Here is an 18,911-nt window from a genome sequence, read left to right on the forward strand (position 1 = left end):
CTAGGGATGGGACAGATCCGATCCAATATCAGTATCGGGTCCGATATAGATGTAATTAATAGATCGGATATCTGACTGATGGCACCGATCCAAGTGACCGTCCTACAGTTTGCAGTAGACCATGAACGCACCGCAGTCTAACACGAGACAGTCTGTGCGTAACTGAGCTAGTATTAGTTAGGATGTTCTTAGCAGTATAAATGTAATCAATTAAACATAAATCTACATTTAGAATAGTCAAAACTAGTCTAAAGATGAGAGAACACAAATAAGAGTGGGTGTGATGTTAGCCTGATAACGGGCGGCGCTAGCATTGAAAACTAGCGCCTTCATTCTTCTTTGCAGATTAATGTCGTGCTTTGATATTTGGCCTCTTTTCACTTTGGGTGAGTAGTCATACATGAGCTTAACCCTCCACAGCCCACATACCACTTTATTTCTATTTACTACTTTGAAAAACAGTCGTACCGGGGCCTTCCTACGTGATGCTAAAAGCTTAGCCACTGCCGGCTAAGCTTGTTTATATCCTGTGAAGGGTCAGAGAGGAAGGCTGCGGTCATTAACTGAAGCTACAGCGGCCTCTAGTGGCGGGAGGTTCATTACAGTTTAAAGGAGCATTACAGACAGGGATTTCAAGACCGTGTTCATAAAATATGACAGGTAATTGGTTTAACTGACTGTTAAAGTAGAAGTTGAACCTACCTGAGTTATGCTATTTAGGGTAAGCATTGTTGTTTATAAGTTATACTCAGTTGTTGGTTTTTGGATAATGTTGGTATTTATTTTTTAGTAGTAGTTCACATAAATTTGTTTGGAATACATTTAAATTCAATTCATTTTGGTTTTGTTTTTTTCTTTTTTAATAAGAGGAGCTGGGTGGTTTACCACAGCCTCATGTAACCTCACACATTATACCAACAACAATAATAATTGTTTTTAAAAAATGTTCATATATATCGGAATCAGTATCGGCACATATTTATCGGAATCGGATCAGAACTGAAAAAAGTGGATTGGTGCATCCCTACTTTTAGCCTCATATAGCCTACAAAATATCCTCAGATAACTGTTTGTATTTATTCATAAAGGTAACTATTTACAGGATCACTTAATCCAGCCCTTGCTGTCGTTTACGAGCATTTATCAGACGGCATGCAGCGTTTATTTACCAAGACCGTCTTTTCTCTCTTCTGCTCTCTGCCTGTAACAGACGCTAATGCTGACATGAACATTTTAATCTGACGATAAACAGACAGTACCACGTATTTAGTGACCGATGAATTAAACAGGCCATGGCAGGTGAGGCTCTGATGGAGGAGCGCCGCTTCAATACAAACATCCTGCATCTTTGAGTTTGATCTGTTGTTACCAAGGTCTTTACAGCGTAGCTGCAGTGAAACAGTCAAAATAGAACATGATCTGCGTCACTCTGTGTGCTTCTCTGCCTGCCCAGCGCTGCATGGTTCCTCTCTCTCTCTCCTGCCAGTCTGTCAGTCTGTTATACGCTCCACCGTTTCCTGAGACCAACCAACCAACAGGAATCTTGGCCAGATGAGAGGATACCAACCAACCATCCAACCAATCAAATAAAAGCCATAGTAAAGTGATAGTTTTTTATCAGAACTGCACCTAAATATTTTTGGTGAGGTCAGCCCTGAACATGGGTCTGTATGTGACTGAGTGACTTCATTTTCAGAGCCGTACATGCAGAGTTGTTCTATGGGTGGGGTTTGGTTGTACCAAAGGCCATTGGTAATGGCTTCCTCCACTGCAGTGATTACCTCGGATTAACACTGTGTCCGTTTTACTAGAACTGGACCATGTTTCAGCATGACATAAGGAATAAAAACAGTCCTTTAAGCTTTTCATGTTGTGAAAGATGTCGCTCTTCTGCTGACCTGCTCCAGCATTAGTGAGAGTGACGGGGGGAAAGGGTTAGTTGTTGCGAGTGGTTGTATACAATGGCTGCTAATGGAGTGATAAGCTCGGACTTAGCCACAGCGGTAGTTTGGTCATAAGCATTTATTTTCAAAACAAGCGCAGAGAGAGACACTGAAAGTTTTCCATGACAGAAAAGATGTCTCTCGGTCAGTTTCAGCATGGGTTTGTGAACGTTACAGGTGGGGTCTGCTGGTGTATCCAGGGGCTGCAGCTGCGGTAGCCATTAGCGCGGATGTAGCTGTAGGAAAGCGGCAGTTTATTCAGAACTAGACCACATTTCTTTTTAAACCAAGCACAAACAGTCACACTGAAAGCTTGTCTTGGCAGAGAAGATGTTTTTGCATGTCTCCTGAGCGGCCTTGGCATCAATTTTACATGAAGCTCTGCCATTAACAATCCAAGGGAGCGGTGGTCTGCACAAGAGTAGTGAGATCAGGAGTTCAGCACCCAGAGACAAAAACAAAATAAAACAATGATTCACACTTCAAGACACAGACAAAATAAATTAAAAATTAAAATGTTAAAACAAACATTGATGATTAAAACCAAGTCTTGATGCTTTCAAAGACAATAAAAATATCTATTCCACTAAAGTTAAAGTGCATCATCTTGTGCTAGTTATGTAGAGAAGTGCAATAGCAGCAGGCACAAAAGTGTTTCTTTAGTGTTGATTTCTCCCTTCAGGAATTTAGAGGATGAGAACAGTCATGGAGAGCAGAGCTGGCCTTACACTGCAGCTGTGAAGAATAGGAATCTGATAGGTTGAGTTGTAGCTCACCTTTAAGCTCGGCCACTTCATGACTTGGTTAAGAGCATTTTTTGTTTTTAAAAGAGAGAATACTAAACCATAAAACAAGGGAAAAACACAGGATGGATTCAATGAAAGCTTGATTGATTAAACTCTGATGATTTTATTCTATGTGCAAAACGGCACACTAGCGTTATCTTGGGAAGCTTGCTAGTTTTCAGACCGACTCATAGTTTCTCTCCAAGGTCAGTTTAGAGTCGATAATTGTTCCAAGATTAGAAAGGTCTCCACACATTCAACAGCCTGGTTTTTGTTTTGGATTAAAAGATTAAGTAGCACTAATGTGGCATTCTAGCCACTCTAAACCAACCTGCCTCCTCGGTTTTCTTCCTTCATTTAAATCTTTTCAAACAAGCGTGGAGCAGATAGACTTAAAATTAGACCAACTCTACATCTGACTTCTTCTCTCCACATCCAGGACCTCTGCCATTCCCACAGCGATGAGGCCACCATCCAGCAGAAAATCTCCATCATTATCGACTGCTTCATAAACTCCTCCATGCCTCCCGCCCTACAGATAGACATCCCTCCTGAACAGGCCCAGAACATTCTGGAGAAACGCCACGAGCTGGGCCCTTACATCTTCAGAGAGGCACAGGTACGGCGTGTTTCTGACGAGTATAGCCCGTGCACTTTCATTTGTGTTCTCACTGTCTGTCCTTTCCCCTGTGAATGCAGATGACGGTGTTTAGTGAGCTGCTGAAATTCTGGCCTGAATTCAAGGAGCTGAGCAGCAGCATCCCACAGGAGCAACTCCTCCCTCTGCTGCAGGAGAAAGGGGTCGCCCACAGAGCCAGAGTGCGGAGACTGAAGAGGAAGGAGGAGGAGGAGGAAGAGATGGAGAGGACCAGAGCTCAGGTGAGGAAAACGTCAGATGCAACTGCTGTTTAACAGAAAGTAAAACATATCTGTGAAAATAGCTGCATTCATTCTATTTATGAAGGAAGAGCTGCAGAGACCAGAGTCCAGTCTTCCAGAGGAGAATGAAACAGATGATGACGATGACGTAACAGTGGAACAAGAACAAAGTAGAGAAAAAACTCCCACACACTGGGTAAGGGAATATCTCATACTGTAATAAATGAGCTTATGTTTGTGTAAAATAAAATACAACAGTAGGCTCAGTCTTTAACATTCAGAGCACACATGCTAGAAAAAAATCCTCCTGACTAAATTTAGAATTGAGTCAGATTATTCTAATGAAACCAACACAATACATTAAAAGACAAAAAAAAGATAAATAGATTATCTTTTTGCCTACATTGCACTTAGTGTGGGACAATGTGTTTTGACATCAATTTTGTTTTATTTCATAGTAGAAATTTACAGTATACGGAAGCGGATTAGGGCCATTTTTGATGGAGAAAATAATTTTGGGCAAGTCGATATTAAAGTCGAAATGTCAAGAATAAAGTTGAAATTTCGAGAATAAAGTCAAAATGACAAGAAAAAAGTCGAAACTTGTTATTAATCACAGTGGATCATAGACGCTGTGTGTTTGTGTGGCAAAAAGAGAACCTCTTTGTTGTTAAATCCAATAATGAGGTATAATTTCACATATTCACTGATATGAGGCATAATTGGCATTTTGTAGAGACATTTATTCTCTGTTATTGTCTTAAATACTCATACATTAACAGGAGAGACAGCAGCTCTCTCGTCTCCCTTCCTGTTGTTCTCCGTCTGATCACTTGTAGGGACGCACAGGTGATAGACAACCTCATTACGTAATGGGAGAGTGAAGGGAGATTGATTGCATGTTTATTGATCATAGACATGTTGCTGCTAACGACAAAATGTTAGAAAATGCAAAAAAGGAATACTTTGTCACTTGTTGTATTGGGAACTCTAGTTAACAGTATTGTGTATGATACATAAAGAAAATGTTACCTGCAAAATGCCATGTACATGATGTACATTACATTTGTGCATGGAATTTAGAAATAAAATCCCCATATGTTTTCATCGCTGCTTTCATGCAGCGCCCCCACGCTTCCCTTCAATTATGTCAGTAGAGTTGTTTATATTGATGTCTGTCCCACCACAACAAACAGTGATCAATAAACAAGTGATGAATTTCCCTTTGCTCTCCCATCATTGAGGTTGAGTCTGTCACCTGTGCATCTCTACAGGTGATCAGACGGAGAGGAAGACGAGAGCTGTTCTGTCTCTCCTGTTAATGTATGAGTATTTAAGACAATAACGGAGAATAACTGTCTCTACAAAATGCCAATTATGCCTCATATCAATGAATACGTGAAATTATACCTTATTATTGGATTTAACAATAAAGAGATTTTCTCTTTGCCACATAAACACACAGCGTCTATGATCCGCTGTTATTAACAACAAGTTTCGACTTTTTCCTCGTTATTTCGACTTTAATCGCGAAATTGTGTTTCAACTTTATTCTCGAAATTTCGACTTTTTCTCTTCATTTTAACTTTAATCTTGAAATTGTGTTTCAATTTAATTCTCGAAATTTCGAATTTATTCTCGAAATTTCAACTTTATTCTCGTCATTTCGACTTTAATCTTGACTTGCCAAAATTATTTTCTCCATCAAAAAAGGCCCTAATCTGCTTCTATAACGATAACTTCATTATCAAACAAAGAAATGTTCCAGAATAAATGAATGGATTAGTGCTCCTAACAACTACATCATACAGTTTAGAAAATCTACCTTTAAACTAGGGCTGTTAACATTAACACATTAACACTTGTGATTAATCTTGAAACCTTAACGTGCTAAAAAATGATAACACAATTTAATCATATGACTAAGTTTGACCACAGCGTGCTCCCGGTCTGCTTAATGGCAGTTTTCTTTCTAAAAAGCTGGAGAATGTTAGTTAAGATAAAACCAAAACTGTGGGTGCATGCTGCAGTGATGAACTGTCTTTACACCTTAGCACAAGTCTGAAGTTCCACCTTCAGGCAAAGCACATCTTTGCTAATGTTAGCAACGACGCTAACAACAACACGGCATCAAGCCATGGTCATACCACTCTACAGCTGCTTCAGGACAGTTTTCTTCTTCAGCTGCTCAGATAAATGCTGAAAAGTGCTTCAAAACTTTGAGACAGTCCTGTTTGTTAATAATATTAATCCAGGGTAGAAATCCACGGTGAAATCAGCAAAATTGAAGTTAATTAGCGAACTTTACGAGCTGAAGATGGAAAATATGATGCATTCAGGTAACCTCAGTAAATTAGACAATTGTATTCTATGTGATTTGTTCATATGTCACATAAGGATGGTAAAATTTAGATTTTAATGAGAAATGTCAATAAATACAGTGTGAATATGTTTTTATATCTGAGGGATATACAATAGATGTGACAGACTGAATCATAGCTTTTTAACTCAAGCACTACTCAGCTAGGATCACTTGTAGTTTAAATATTTGCCCTTATTTTGTCTTTCCACCAAACTATAGAAAGTATTGATAGTGGTATCGATAAGGACTCAGATCAGCACTTTAAATGAGCTGTTCATAGAATTAAAAGAATAAAAATAAAACACTTGACAATAACAACCTTTAAAAATCTAAAAACATAACAAACTGTTTTAAAAAATGCTGTGATTAATCATGATTAATCACAGCGTAGTGGTGTGATTTACTAGATTATTTTTTTTAATTAACAGCACTAATTTAAATACAGTCATGGACAAAAGTATTGGCACCCCTGGAATTTTTACAGAAAAAATACACCATTTCTCCCAGAAATTGTTGTAATTACAATTTTTTTGGTATACACATGTTTATTGTCTTTATGTGCACTGGAACAACACAAAAAATCTGAAGAAAAAAGACAAAATTGACATGATTTTACACAAAACTCAAAAAATGGGCAGGACAAAATGATTGTTACCCTTTTAAAACTGTGGGTAAATGATTTTATTTCCAGCATGTGATGCTCATCTAAACTCACCTGTGGCAGTAACAGGTGCTGGCTATCTAGAAATCACAGCTGAAGCCAGTTAGAATGTCTAAAAGTTGACTCAACCTTTGTGTTGTGTGCCTGTGTGTGTCACACCAAGCATGGAGAAGAGAAAGAAGAGCCCAGAATTGTCTGAGGACTTATGAAGCAAAATTGTGGAAAAATATGAACAATCTCAAGGTTACAAGACCATCTCCAGAGATCTTGAGATTCCTTTGTCCACTGTGTGTAATATAATCAAGAAGTTTATAACCCATGGCACTGTGGCTAATCTCCCTGGACGTGGACAGAAGAGAAAAACAGACAAAAGAATGCAACGCAGAATAGTTGGAATGGTGGATGAACATCCTCAGTCAACTTCCACACAAATTCAGGCTGTCCTGCAGACTCAGGGTGCAAAAGTGTCAGCTGGGACCATACGTGGTCATCTGAATAAGATGAAGCGCTATGGCAGGAGACCGAGGAGAACCCCACTGCTGACAAAGAGACATAAAAAAGCCAGACTGGAGTTTAAAAATGTACCTGAGTAAGCCTCAATCCTTCTGGGAGAACATTTTGTTGACAGATGAGACTAAGGTAGAGCTTTTTGGAAAAGCACGTCATTCTACTGTTTACAGAAAACAGAATGAGGCCTACAAAGAAAAGAACACAGTACCTACAGTCAAACATGGTGGAGGTTCAAAGATGTTTTGGGGTTATTTTGCTGCCTCTGGCACTGGGTGCCTTGACTGTGTGCAAGGAATCATGAAATCTGGAGACTATCAAAATATTTTGGGCCGCAAGGTAGGGCCTAGTGTCAGAAAGCTGGGTCTGCGTCAGAGGTCATGGGTGTTCCAGCAGGACAATGACCCCAAACATACCTCAAAAAGCACCAAGAAATGGTTGGAGACAAAGCTGGAGAGTTCTGAAGTGGCCAGCAATGAGTCCAGATCTAAATCCCATTGAACACATATGGAGAGATCTCAAAACTGCTGTTGCAAGAAGGCACCCTTCAAATCTGAGAGACCTGGAGCAGTTTGCAAAAGAAGAGTGGTCCAAAATTCCAGTTGAGAGGTGTAAGAAGCTTGTTGATGGTTAAAGGAAGAAATTGGTTTCGCTTATTTTTTTCCAAGGGTGTGCATCCAAATATTAAGTTGAGGGTGCCAACAATTTTGTCCTGCCCATTTTTTGAGTTTTGTGTAAAATTCGGTCAATTTTGTCTTTTTTCTTCAGATTTTTTGTCTTGTTCCAATGCCCATAAAGAAAACACATGTATACCAAAAACATTTGCAATTGCAACAATTTCTGGGAGAAATTGAGTATTTTCTGTAAAAATTCCAGGGGTGCCAATACTTTCATCCATGACTGTACAATTAGATCATTATAACAAAGAATAACAAAACCCCTGTTTTACTGTGTACCATTTAACATCACAGATCTGTGGTCAGTTTAACTACAGGCTTTGGTTTGTGAAAATGTGCTATAGTGTAATTTAGAAGATTAGTAAAGTCACATTTTTACTGTCAAAAGGCTGACCACCAGAGGTCTGCTGTTTGTTATTCTCCAGCTTCTAGTTTAGGAAAATAGTGGAGAAATGTAGCAAATAATCTTCAGAAGCTGGTTACCAGCATTTTGATGAACTGTGTTGGAAAAAAAAAAAACAACTGAATCACGAGTTGAGACCATCTGTAAATGCCGTGCACGATCTGGAATGAATGTAGAAAAAAATGTGAGGAAATTGTTTAAGCAGGTCATGTATTCAGTTTAACCTGGCCTAAATTCTGGGACAAGTGTTGAAGTTGTACATTTGACTGAATTTTTAAGCATATTTTTTAAGTTTTAAGGTCACATATTTTAGAATTTTAGAAAAGTTTATATACATCTCAGAGGTGCCTGTGAAGTTTGTTGCTTAAACAACACTCCAGTATTGGATTCCTGCATGTCTTAAAACCCGTCTGTTTCAGCTCTGCTTAGAACGAACGGTTTCTGTCTCTGTGGCTTTAAATGTTAATGAGCTGTCTGACTCCGCCCCTGACCACACCCCTCAGGAAATGGATATGGCTCTCATGATTCTCCTCTCAGCTGAGAAGAAGATCAGGAGAGGAGGGTGGAACTTTCTTCCAAGCAGGGAGGGCCAACCGAACCTGGGGGCGGGGCTAACTCCCCACATGACATCATGAAGGGAAAATCTGAGAACGGCTTTTTTCAGCATTCATATTTTGAAAGGTGGAAATGGGCGATTTTTCTGATTATTGGGGGGGGCTGTTGACAGGCCAAAGGCACACATTTTTGTAAGAAAAGCCTGAAAAAGTGTATTTTGCATAATGTGAGGCCTTTAAACTGTAGGTGGTGGTTTTAGCTCTGCCATCTACACACTAAGTTTTGTTAACTTTTATTCACAGCAGGGCAGTGAATGAAAATAGTTTTTCCTTGTTCTACATTAAACAGCAGAGATGAAACTTAGTCAGAGCACACAGTCCAAAGAGCCCCTCAGCAGACTATAACGAAGATACTCGAGCATCTATTTTAGTTTTTTTCTAATCACATTAGATTTGATGATATTTCTTAAAATCTTCCTCAGTTTTCCTGGTCCTACACCAAGTACATGGCAGCTCTAAAGAGAGAGGAAGTGCTGCTGAAAAAACAGAATGAGCTGGAAGCTTCATCCTCCACGGCCTCAGGTACATGCATTTAATCAGGTTTTTATTTGATTGTTGCCAAATCATAACTAATGTCCTCTCAAAAACAGACTGCGTATTATTACAGAGACCCAACATGAGCCTACCATGAGTGAGCACCTCCACACTCCTCCCTTTGTTTCCCCAGGCTCAGTAAACCTATCCAGCAATGACCGCTCTCTGCTACTAGACAGATTAAATGCAGGAAACCATAACAGTGAAATGACATTTAGCCGTTCCCACGGTAAAATCCAAACCACATTTCCATACTGTGATAGCACCTGGCAGTAGAAGGCAAAGTTAGTCAAACCTCCCCAATCTCCACATGTCAGGACTGTCTGATGTAGAGCTATAGCCAAAATATCCACCTCAGCCTGTCCTTTAAGCTCTGTGCATGAGTTAGTCTGAGCCCCGCTGCATAGACACGTACATGAGGCATGATGCTAACGCAGGAGTAGGATAAAACCCTGACTGGATGAGACTAAGCATGGTGCAAACCTCATTTTCATGTGATGTAATTTGGATTGGACTGTTAAAGGGATGGATGATAATATCTGTGTGGTGGATGAGCTCAGTTAGACCTGAGGGTCTGATATGGTCACATAGTAGGTGATAGGGATGGGAATTGAGGAGTCTTGCTCCTTCCAATGAAGTTGCAAACACTGTTGCCTATGGCAACTCCACATGGACAAACTACAGTGTGGCCCAAGTTGATGAGTTTAAGATAGATATTTTTTCTGTTCTATATTTAGAGTGACAGATTTATTTTTAGATTTGCATTACTTTAAAATGGTCAATAGTGATTTTTACTTTCAATCTACAGACCCTTCTTTTGTAGCTAATAAATAAATTAATAAATTTTTCATTTTTAAACTTTTATTTCATTAATAAATGTAAAAAGAATGACACATCTGGGCCCAGGATCTGTTCAGTTGTACCATTTAAGTTATTGCTTTTCATAAATAATAGGTTCAATTATTTGTTTTCTTACTTGTTAAAATGTTTAAGAGATTACAGATCATCCTTCTAATATATAGCAGGAGCAAACTTAGTCACCGTTGTTTGTTAGTGTAAAAGTCATAGATTTAAAATATTTTATTAAAAATGATATTTCTCACACCGTCAACATCACCTCAAAAAATATGAAGGGTTGAAAGAGGCTGACTCTGAGGTGAGTAAAAAGTTAGTGTTCTGTTAATATTGCAAGTTAGCTTTATGGAAAGCTAATGGGTTAGCTACATAAGCTTCCAGCCAATGATAATGCGATACATCATCAGAGCCAATCATAATGTGCCACATCATCAGAAGGCGCAGCCCCCGGATGAATCTGTCAGCCTGGACACATCCAGTACCTACCAGTGAGTTGAATCCATTGATATTTACATTTAATATTAACGATTCCCTTATCAAGGGGTTACTTTCATGTTACCTTGAAAAACACAGGAAGCAGTCGGTGAAGCCAGCAAGAACGGAGAAGTCGAGGAGTAAACATAGTGGACAGTCAAAAATCCAGGTTTAAACGGTCTAAAAAATGATGCGAACAGTGTGACAGGCAACATCTGATAAACAGTAATATCAGGCAAAGCATGCTTTTTGCACAGGAACTGTTAATTAAAAAAGATTTCAGTTTATCTTTATACGTCTAGAGATCTAGGACCCAGAGACTAGCTTTAAAATTATTCAGAGGTTTTATCTTTTAAATAAACTGAGCCGTAATGTTGTATCAGTGTTAATTTTGGCAGCTAGTTCTAATTTTAGTCTTAGTTTTAGTCTTTAAATGAAATGCATTTTAGTTTTAGTCACATTTTAGTCATTTCTACCCATCTCTATTTCTATCCAAGCATTTATTTTCTTGTCTAAATCTGGTACCAAATCATGGTAGTGTGTTCTCTGCACTCTGCCAAACCTGGGGTCCCTGCTTTCTACAGCTGAGAGGCAGAATAGATACAGATGCATTGTTTTTTGACAGATTTACCCAAAGAGGAGAAATATCACAGATTTTGAATGTCTGACACAAACTATGTTACATTAGTCTAGTTTTAATCATCTTGTTGAAAACTGAACTTCGTTTTGTTCAGTTTTAGTCATCACAGATGTTTTTTTTATTAGTTTTAGTTTAGTTTTTGTCATGGAAAAAAGGCTGTTGAAGAACAGTTTGAGGGCGCTTTCACATTAGGCCCAGTTGTTTCCCCCTCCACCTTCCCCCCGGCGTGCTTTCACACTAGCAACATCGAACCGTGCCCGGGACCGCTTGTGTATTTACTCCGTTTGAAACAGCAGGTGGCGTTATGCCGTAGCTGGTTTACATCCCTGCAAAGGAGGAGAAGGAAGAACAAGCTACCATGGCAACCACTAGGGTCATGACCTGAGCAAAGATTATTTTTGTTTTGACCTGGCAAAAAGTCCATCCTGCAGCCATGGATGATTAAAATCACTTTTTAAAATGCCAGCAACTTTGCTCTTCGTATCTGCACATACACGTGCAGCTCAGAGGATTAAATGGGCTCACACTGCACAGATACAGAGGTTTGTGAGGTGACAGGAGACTTTCATTGCCTTTGCATCTCTTCTCACTGACTCCAGCTTGTGTTCATCTGTAAGGTGAGTCACAACTGACCGTTTATTGGCTGGATTCTGATGATTTCTTCCCCTTATTGAGAAAATATGTGAACAAACTGCCACGCTGTGGAAAGAAGTTTCGTTTTTACAATGATGTCATAAAGCTGATACAACACTGTCCCGTATTCAGGCGTGGTTGCATTCACATCTCATACAAACCGTGCCAGAGTCCACTTAAATCGCGCCCAAGACCACCCCCCCAAGTGGGCCTGGGCCTGGGCACCAGACCCGGTGCCCGGGCGCAGTTCGTTTGCATTCACACTACCAAAACGAACCGGACTTTGGGCTCAAGTGCACTCAGATCCAGGACCGGGCCCCTAGTGTGAAAGCCACCATAGTCAGTTTTAGTTGACGAAATTAACACTGTGTTGTATTCTTATTCAAGTTTAGAGATTGAAGATCAGAGAGCAGTTTGTTTTAACTGAAATTTCTGACCAAGGATGTTTGTGTATTTTAACATGTTCTCCTCCTAAACACCTGATTTTCTGTTATCTAAACTGTTTATTATAGCAGGAATTGAAGTGTGCTTGTCAGCACTCTCACTGAAGAGAGAAGGAGACTCAATAAAATTTGAGTTAACAGTGAAACCCTAGATACTCTACCTTTTCCAAAAATAAAACTCACAGGATGAAATGATTAAGAGGATCTATGAGAATTTAATGGATAAGAATCAATATCAATAAAATCTAATCAATCCCCATCCCTAGCTGATGTGGACCATTTTTATAAAGTTAAACATAAATGTGATTTACACTTTCAGATTTTTTATTTTTATTTAGAAACTGATGCCAGTTTTGCATCAGACCATGAGTAGCTACATTAAACTACTTAAAACGTTCTCTCTCCAGACTCTTCCTCTCACTGCAGCATCATGTCAGCAGGCAGGAGAACCAGCCGCAAGCCGCCCTCACGCTGCTCCGCTGGGACAGAGAGCAAACAGTCTAAGGGTAAGTTAATGTAACAGGAGCGAGAGGAAACGTAAACAAATACACATTTCTGACTCTTCTGTGTCACCACAGGAACTGTCCGAGCCTGCAACATGAAATGAAACCAGAATAAACTGAGACGAGAGCTGCTGCTGACATCTGGACGGTGATGTAAAAATGTTCTGAGACCCTGGGACAGATATTTACCTCACTGCTTCTGTTTGATTCCAGATTCATTTAGACTGGTTATTCACTATTCAATGATAGAATCACAAACATGTTTGATGTTTTTATTAAAATGTTCTCCATTTATATATTATTCATTAACATTCAAGGCATTAGACTTCAGTTTCACATAGAGCTCTACAATATTAAAGGCAAAAACATGGCAGCATCATCACAAAGGGTTGGCATCGATGTAGGGTTACCGAGCACAGTGTTATCATTGAACAAGTATGTTACATCATCTGTAAAAATATTTGGGTTACAGCTGCTGTCTCTAGTGTCCAAACACTTTTATAATATTGCACTTAAAATTGGCACAAAACACAGTTCACTCAATGTAAACACTCCTTATCTCAACCTGCACTGAGACACTGAAGGCAACTTCACGAGAAATGTATCAGACTCTTTAGCGGAGTTCACAGCACTGGGAAAGTGCCGGAGCCTTCATTGGAAGTATGAAGAGAACACTGTTGGTCCAAGTTTAAGGTCACACACTTCGTTTACTGCAACATCTGAACTGACTGTGTGCCTACGCTTAAAAACATGATGTCCCCACCAAGTTTCTCTGTAATTACAATGAATTTATAACTGTTAAAAAAATACAACTTCATAAACAATGTCTAAGAATTATCTACATGGACTTACTTGGATAAAGAAATACTCACTTTAACAGTTCTATCTTTGCATAAGTGAGCATTTGTCGTCTCAGAGTGTTTCTTAAGGCTGATATTAATTTGAACAGTAAAAATCTTTTCATCCTGTTAGTGGAATCCGATACGTAAGGCCTTATTCTTCACCATGGTGAACTTGCTGACAAACACCTTGCAGAAGGCAGGATCCACCAAGTAGCAGTAGGACTTGGTGACAGAAGGTGGGGGGCTGGCAAGAGTCACCGGCGGCTGCAGCTGGAGAGAAGAGGCAGACGGGGAAAGGAACTGGGAGGCTCTCATCACGTAATCCACCAGCCGCCGATACTGCTGCTCTGACAGCCTTTCACGGGCGCCGTCACCCTGATGGAGGGAGGACAGAGAAATGACCAGTGAGACACTGGTCCTACTGAGATAAATCTGCTGTTACCAAACATGTGAGGAACGGGAGTTCAGTTTAGCGGTCTTCATGCCAACCGAATGCTACAGCAGCTCAGTAATCTAGAATGTAGATTCATTACACACAGACTGATATTTTTTAAGTGGTCATTTCTTCTAATGTTGATGATTAAGACCTACAGCTAATGAAAACCCAAAATTCAGTATCTCAGAAAATATTGATGCGCTGACTCCAGCTGTAGTCCACTCCTTGTGAAGCTCCCCCAAATTCTTTAATAGGCTTCATATCACCATCCTCTCAAGACTGCAGTTATCCCTGCTGTTTGTGCTCTTTTTACCACATTTTTCCTTCCACTCAACTTTCTATGAATATGCTTGGACACAGCACTCTGTGAACAAGCAGCTTCTTTAGCAATGACCTTCTGTGTCTTACCCTCCTTTTAGGGTGTCAATGACTGTCTTCTGGACATCTGTCAAGTCTGCAGTCTTCCCCATGATTGTGTAGCCTACTGACCCAGACTGAGAGACCATTTAATAGCTCAGGAAACCTTTGCAGGTGTTTATTAGCTGATTAGAGTGTGAGTGTTGAACTTTTTCCACAAGATTCTAATTTTCTGAGATCCCGAATTTTGGGTTTTCATAGCTGTAAGTCATAAGCATCAGAATCAATAGAAATAAACACTTTAAATATATCAGTCTGTGTGGAATAGATCTATATAATACATGAGTTTACCTTTTTGAGTGGAGTTTCTGAAATAAACCAACTTTTTGATGATACTCTGATTTGCTGAGTTGTACTGGGCTGGATCTTATATTCCACAAAAAACATCATGATTGTGTTTCCACCACTGGGAAGTTGAAATGGTTTATAGACATCATAGTTAATTTAACCCTACCTTGGTTTTGGAGATGTGTGTCTGTAAAAGTGTGGTACCACAGAGAAACGATGGCACATGGGAGCCTATTTCTAGGTTTATCTTTTGGTTTTACAGTTTGATCCAAGGTATGCTCCCTCTCTTACTGCTGCAAATAAAAGACAAGCAGCCAGAATGTGACTGTGTCCTCTGATTCATTTTCACGGCAGTGGTACTGATTGGTACCATGGACCCCTGAGCTGTTCCTCTGTTTAAGTCTCTCACCTCCGTATCACTGACAACGGTCTGCTGCTGTAAGGTCAGGGTGAGCTGGCCCTGCTGTCCTGGGTCCTGCTGACACTCCACCTGTAAAAAAAGAAAAACAAACAGAAATTCACCATCTGGGTAAGCCAGGCTCTACAGCAAGGGTTTAACAAAGAGGGCCACACTGTCACCACCACAGGGCAGAAAGCAGGGCACCTTAAATCACACAGTTTCAATACTTATTTGAAAAATTTAACATATTTTAAATCCAAATGGAAATAGTAATGCTTAATTTTATGACCTAAACACAGAATTACAGCCAATTAAAGCTGCTTTATCACTGCTATGAACACACCATATACTGCTTATCTAAAACTCTTCACTTACATTTTTATTTCAGTAATGCCTATTTTACAGAGATATTTATGGCTATCAATATTTACTCATTTATTACAAAGAACAAAACAATGATATTCATCTGTGGAAATATATCTACTGTTCAAGTAGATATATGCCTTTGTTTTTATTCCACACAGTGAGAGGCCCTTGAGTGAGGAGGGGGCTTGCATGTTGCCCTCCAGCTGCCCACCCCTTCTCAAAAAGACGGTTTATTTGATTCCTAATGATCCTGCTGACTCCTGGCAGTTACCTCTGTGATGGGGAAAGCCTGCTGCTGGGTATCCTCACTGAGGCTGACCACAAACAAAACCTCAGAGGTGAGGAGCAGACAGCCGCCATGCTGCTGACCCGACCCACTCACAATCGTCACCTCCAGGGCCATGTGAAGCTCAGGTCGCCCCAGAGACTGAAGCATCTTCCTGTAGTCAAAAACAAAACTGGGTTGATCACTCATGATCAAGGATAGCAGACTTGATCAACACAGTATTGATACAGCGGGACAGGTTTGAGAATTTTATGCTATTAAATCTGAAAAATAAGGCAGGACAGGCTCGAGAATTTTATGCTATTAAATCTGAAAAATAAGGCAGGACAGGTTTGAAAATTTTATGCTATTAAATCTGAAAAATAAGGCAGGTCAGGTTTGAGAATTTTATGCTATTAAATCTGAAAAATAAGGCAGGTCAGGTTTGTGAATTTTATGATAGTAAATCTTAAAATAAGGGGGGACAGGTTTGAGGCTTCGTCTGCTCTGAGGCTGCAAAAAATAGATTTGCAAACATTGACTAAAACTATGAAAAAGCAGTTTTTAAGTGTTTATACAAAAGTCTTTTGATAAAAGCATGCATGAAGCTTTTTAGGGTTTTATCAGTGAAACATTTCAAATCTATGTTGATTTTTAGCTGCAGTGTGTCCCTTTTTCTTCTCTCTTGGGTCCTGGGGAGGCTCTGCTTTTCTGAGGAACATGTAGGGGGGCTCCAAGGAAAAATGGTTGAGAAACACTGCTCTTAATCATCTCATGTACAGTCAACAACAATCTACTGACTTTTTACCCTCACATAAATAAGTTCTGATCTGCAGGAGGCCAACAAAGCACTCTTCTGACCTTGATGCACACAAACAAGCAACCACACATTTCTGCATGCATCCTGTTATTCTCATTCCCTGGATGGTTCCGATTACATGTTCAGTAAGGAAATACGTGTGCAGGGACCAAGGTCTTCATTCATGTTTCTCTGACAGTGTTTACTTTGGAAGGCAGGTGTTCAAATTGCAGAGCAGATGTTGAAACAGCCTCAGCAGGGACTAATTGGTCCTGTTCAGTGTTACTCTGTTCAAACAGTCTGACCCCTCATGCTACCTGTAGTAGTAAAAATAATTGATGGATGTCTGATGGAAACCAGTTTGACTGCAGAGCAGCATTTATAGAACCACAGGGGAGCATTATCTCAGCGTACATATTTCTAAAATAGCCTTTTCATCTTTCTCTAACATGAGAGTAACAGACTGCCAGGACTTTTAGAATATGACGACTGAAGTAATGGACCGGTGAAGAACTGAAACTAAAGTTTGGCCTTTTCTCTCTGCTATTTGACATTTCAGATGTTTCCTTTATAAAAAGTCTCTTATATATTTAATGATGATAGCTGGTGTTCCACTGAGGGACTCCAACTGGAATCTGTCACATGATTCAAGGGGCAGTTCTGCCATTTCTGCTGAGCTTTCAGCCACATCTTTACAGCTCAGGTCTTCTCAGCACAAAATGGAATTTCTCAAACCTTCTCCACTATTTTAATCCAGACAAAGATGTTTCTTTTTAACCTGAGGACACTGGGAAATACCTTTGGACAGGCTCACACACAGCGCAGGAAAAGCCAAATGTCTACCTGCTGGCATTGTCAGAGTATTTATAAACACTTCTAACATGGCTAGAGGGAGGGCAGGCTGGCCGACACGTGTGGAATCAAGGTCAAACACATTTTTCCAGACTTTTCCTTTCCTAAATGATCCTTCCATTTTAAAAAGTTAACAAAACGATGAGTGGAAGGCAAGGCAGATCCAAGAGAGGGTTGAGAGGAAGTGAAGATGAGAATACACAGCCTCATTTTTTTAAAGATTATCTTGACTATAGGTTTTCACCCTGAAGATCTGAAGATGTGAAGGACAGAGGAAGGTTCTGTCTACTCTAAAGTCAGGATAAAACACTCACTGGTCTGTTAATTTTAAGTTCCTTGGTAGGAGCAAGTTTTTAGGCCTTTTCTATCAGGATTTATGAAAACAACTGATGCTCATGTTTAACAACAATGTGTCCCTTTTAAACAGTGTGGGTCCTGGGAGGGCTCTGATTTCCTTAGATTAAAGTCAGCTCCAAGGGAACAGGCTGGGAACCACTATTGTTGAACAGTAAAAGTATAGACTGCAGGGAGAGTGGATGGTCATACCAGACATATTTAAGGTGGCTGTTTGGAGCGAGAGCGGACTTCTCCTCCGTGGGCAGGTACAGTTGTTTAGGAAGTTGCCAGAGTCCTGCTCCATGGAGGATCCCTGTTAGAGACGACAAAAATACAGACACAAAAACAGTAAATACAGCTGTCAGTGCAGTTATGTCTGCTTGGTGGATTGCATCATGTTTGCATCTGTTTATATGATGTGCATTAGACTGATGGTGCCACTCTTCCTCATTCAATTTCTTATTGTGTACATTTTAGCATCATAAAAATAAGCTTAAGAATAAACTGTGTGATGAGAATGGCTGTGTGTGCATGTCAGAGAACATTCATAACAAACGCCCATGTCAGTAGAGCAGAGAGTGAAGTCACTGAGCAGCTTAACAGAACCATGAAGAAAACAGTGAGATCCATGAATGATGCCAATGCAGCAGAACTCTGCAGCGCTGCTCAGCTCCTAATGGTTGTCTTTGAATTTGTGTCTCCATGTGTTTCTATAGACAGGATGGACTGTGGTGGAAATCTCACAGATAAATGCATAATAACTTTACAGAAGACTGACTTGTTAGTGTGTCTGTATGCAGTCAGGAGAATTCATATGTCTGTGACAGAGTTCTGCTGAGCTCAGATGATCAGAGAAAACTCCCCAGGGAGTCGTTGCTTGAAAAAAAGTGCTGAAGTCACATGACCTATTAGTGCCAAATCAAGCAGCCTCTGAGCCAACCCCCCTAAAACTGCAAAAAGAAGACTTTTATACATCTATATCTATCTATCACATGAG

General features: G+C 39.9%; 3 protein-coding genes across 8 annotated transcripts in view; 1 reads left to right on the forward strand and 2 right to left on the reverse strand.

The window, feature by feature from the left end:
• The window catches only part of LOC121513253 (regulator of G-protein signaling 22), a 35,678-nt gene extending 22,552 nt beyond the window's left edge, over positions 1-13,126 (forward strand). The window contains exons 19-24 of the mRNA XM_041792865.1: positions 3,168-3,347; positions 3,428-3,607; positions 3,693-3,803; positions 9,254-9,353; positions 12,818-12,916; positions 12,989-13,126. Coding sequence (XP_041648799.1) covers positions 3,168-3,347; positions 3,428-3,607; positions 3,693-3,803; positions 9,254-9,353; positions 12,818-12,916; positions 12,989-13,017 — 699 coding nt within the window. The 3' untranslated portion in view covers positions 13,018-13,126. The remainder of the gene's footprint in view (positions 1-3,167; positions 3,348-3,427; positions 3,608-3,692; positions 3,804-9,253; positions 9,354-12,817; positions 12,917-12,988) is intronic.
• The window catches only part of LOC121513254 (NLR family CARD domain-containing protein 3-like), a 945,231-nt gene that overhangs the window by 315,021 nt on the left and 611,299 nt on the right, over positions 1-18,911 (reverse strand). The gene's annotated exons all lie outside the window — the stretch shown is intronic.
• Positions 13,113-18,911, reverse strand: part of LOC121513252 (vacuolar protein sorting-associated protein 13B-like) — a 481,863-nt gene continuing 476,064 nt past the window's right edge. For 2 of the 3 annotated variants that reach the window (XM_041792863.1, XM_041792864.1), the window contains exons 65-68: positions 18,125-18,227; positions 15,934-16,102; positions 15,306-15,386; positions 13,113-14,130 (exon numbers count right to left, since the gene is read on the reverse strand). In XM_041792863.1, the coding sequence (XP_041648797.1) occupies positions 13,882-14,130; positions 15,306-15,386; positions 15,934-16,102; positions 18,125-18,227 (602 nt within the window). In that variant the 3' untranslated portion in view covers positions 13,113-13,881. The remainder of the gene's footprint in view (positions 14,131-15,305; positions 15,387-15,933; positions 16,103-18,124; positions 18,228-18,911) is intronic. The other variant, XM_041792862.1, reaches the window with a different exon arrangement.

The sequence above is a fragment of the Cheilinus undulatus genome, linkage group 8 (assembly GCF_018320785.1).
Source record: "Cheilinus undulatus linkage group 8, ASM1832078v1, whole genome shotgun sequence".
Taxonomy (NCBI): domain Eukaryota; kingdom Metazoa; phylum Chordata; class Actinopteri; order Labriformes; family Labridae; genus Cheilinus; species Cheilinus undulatus.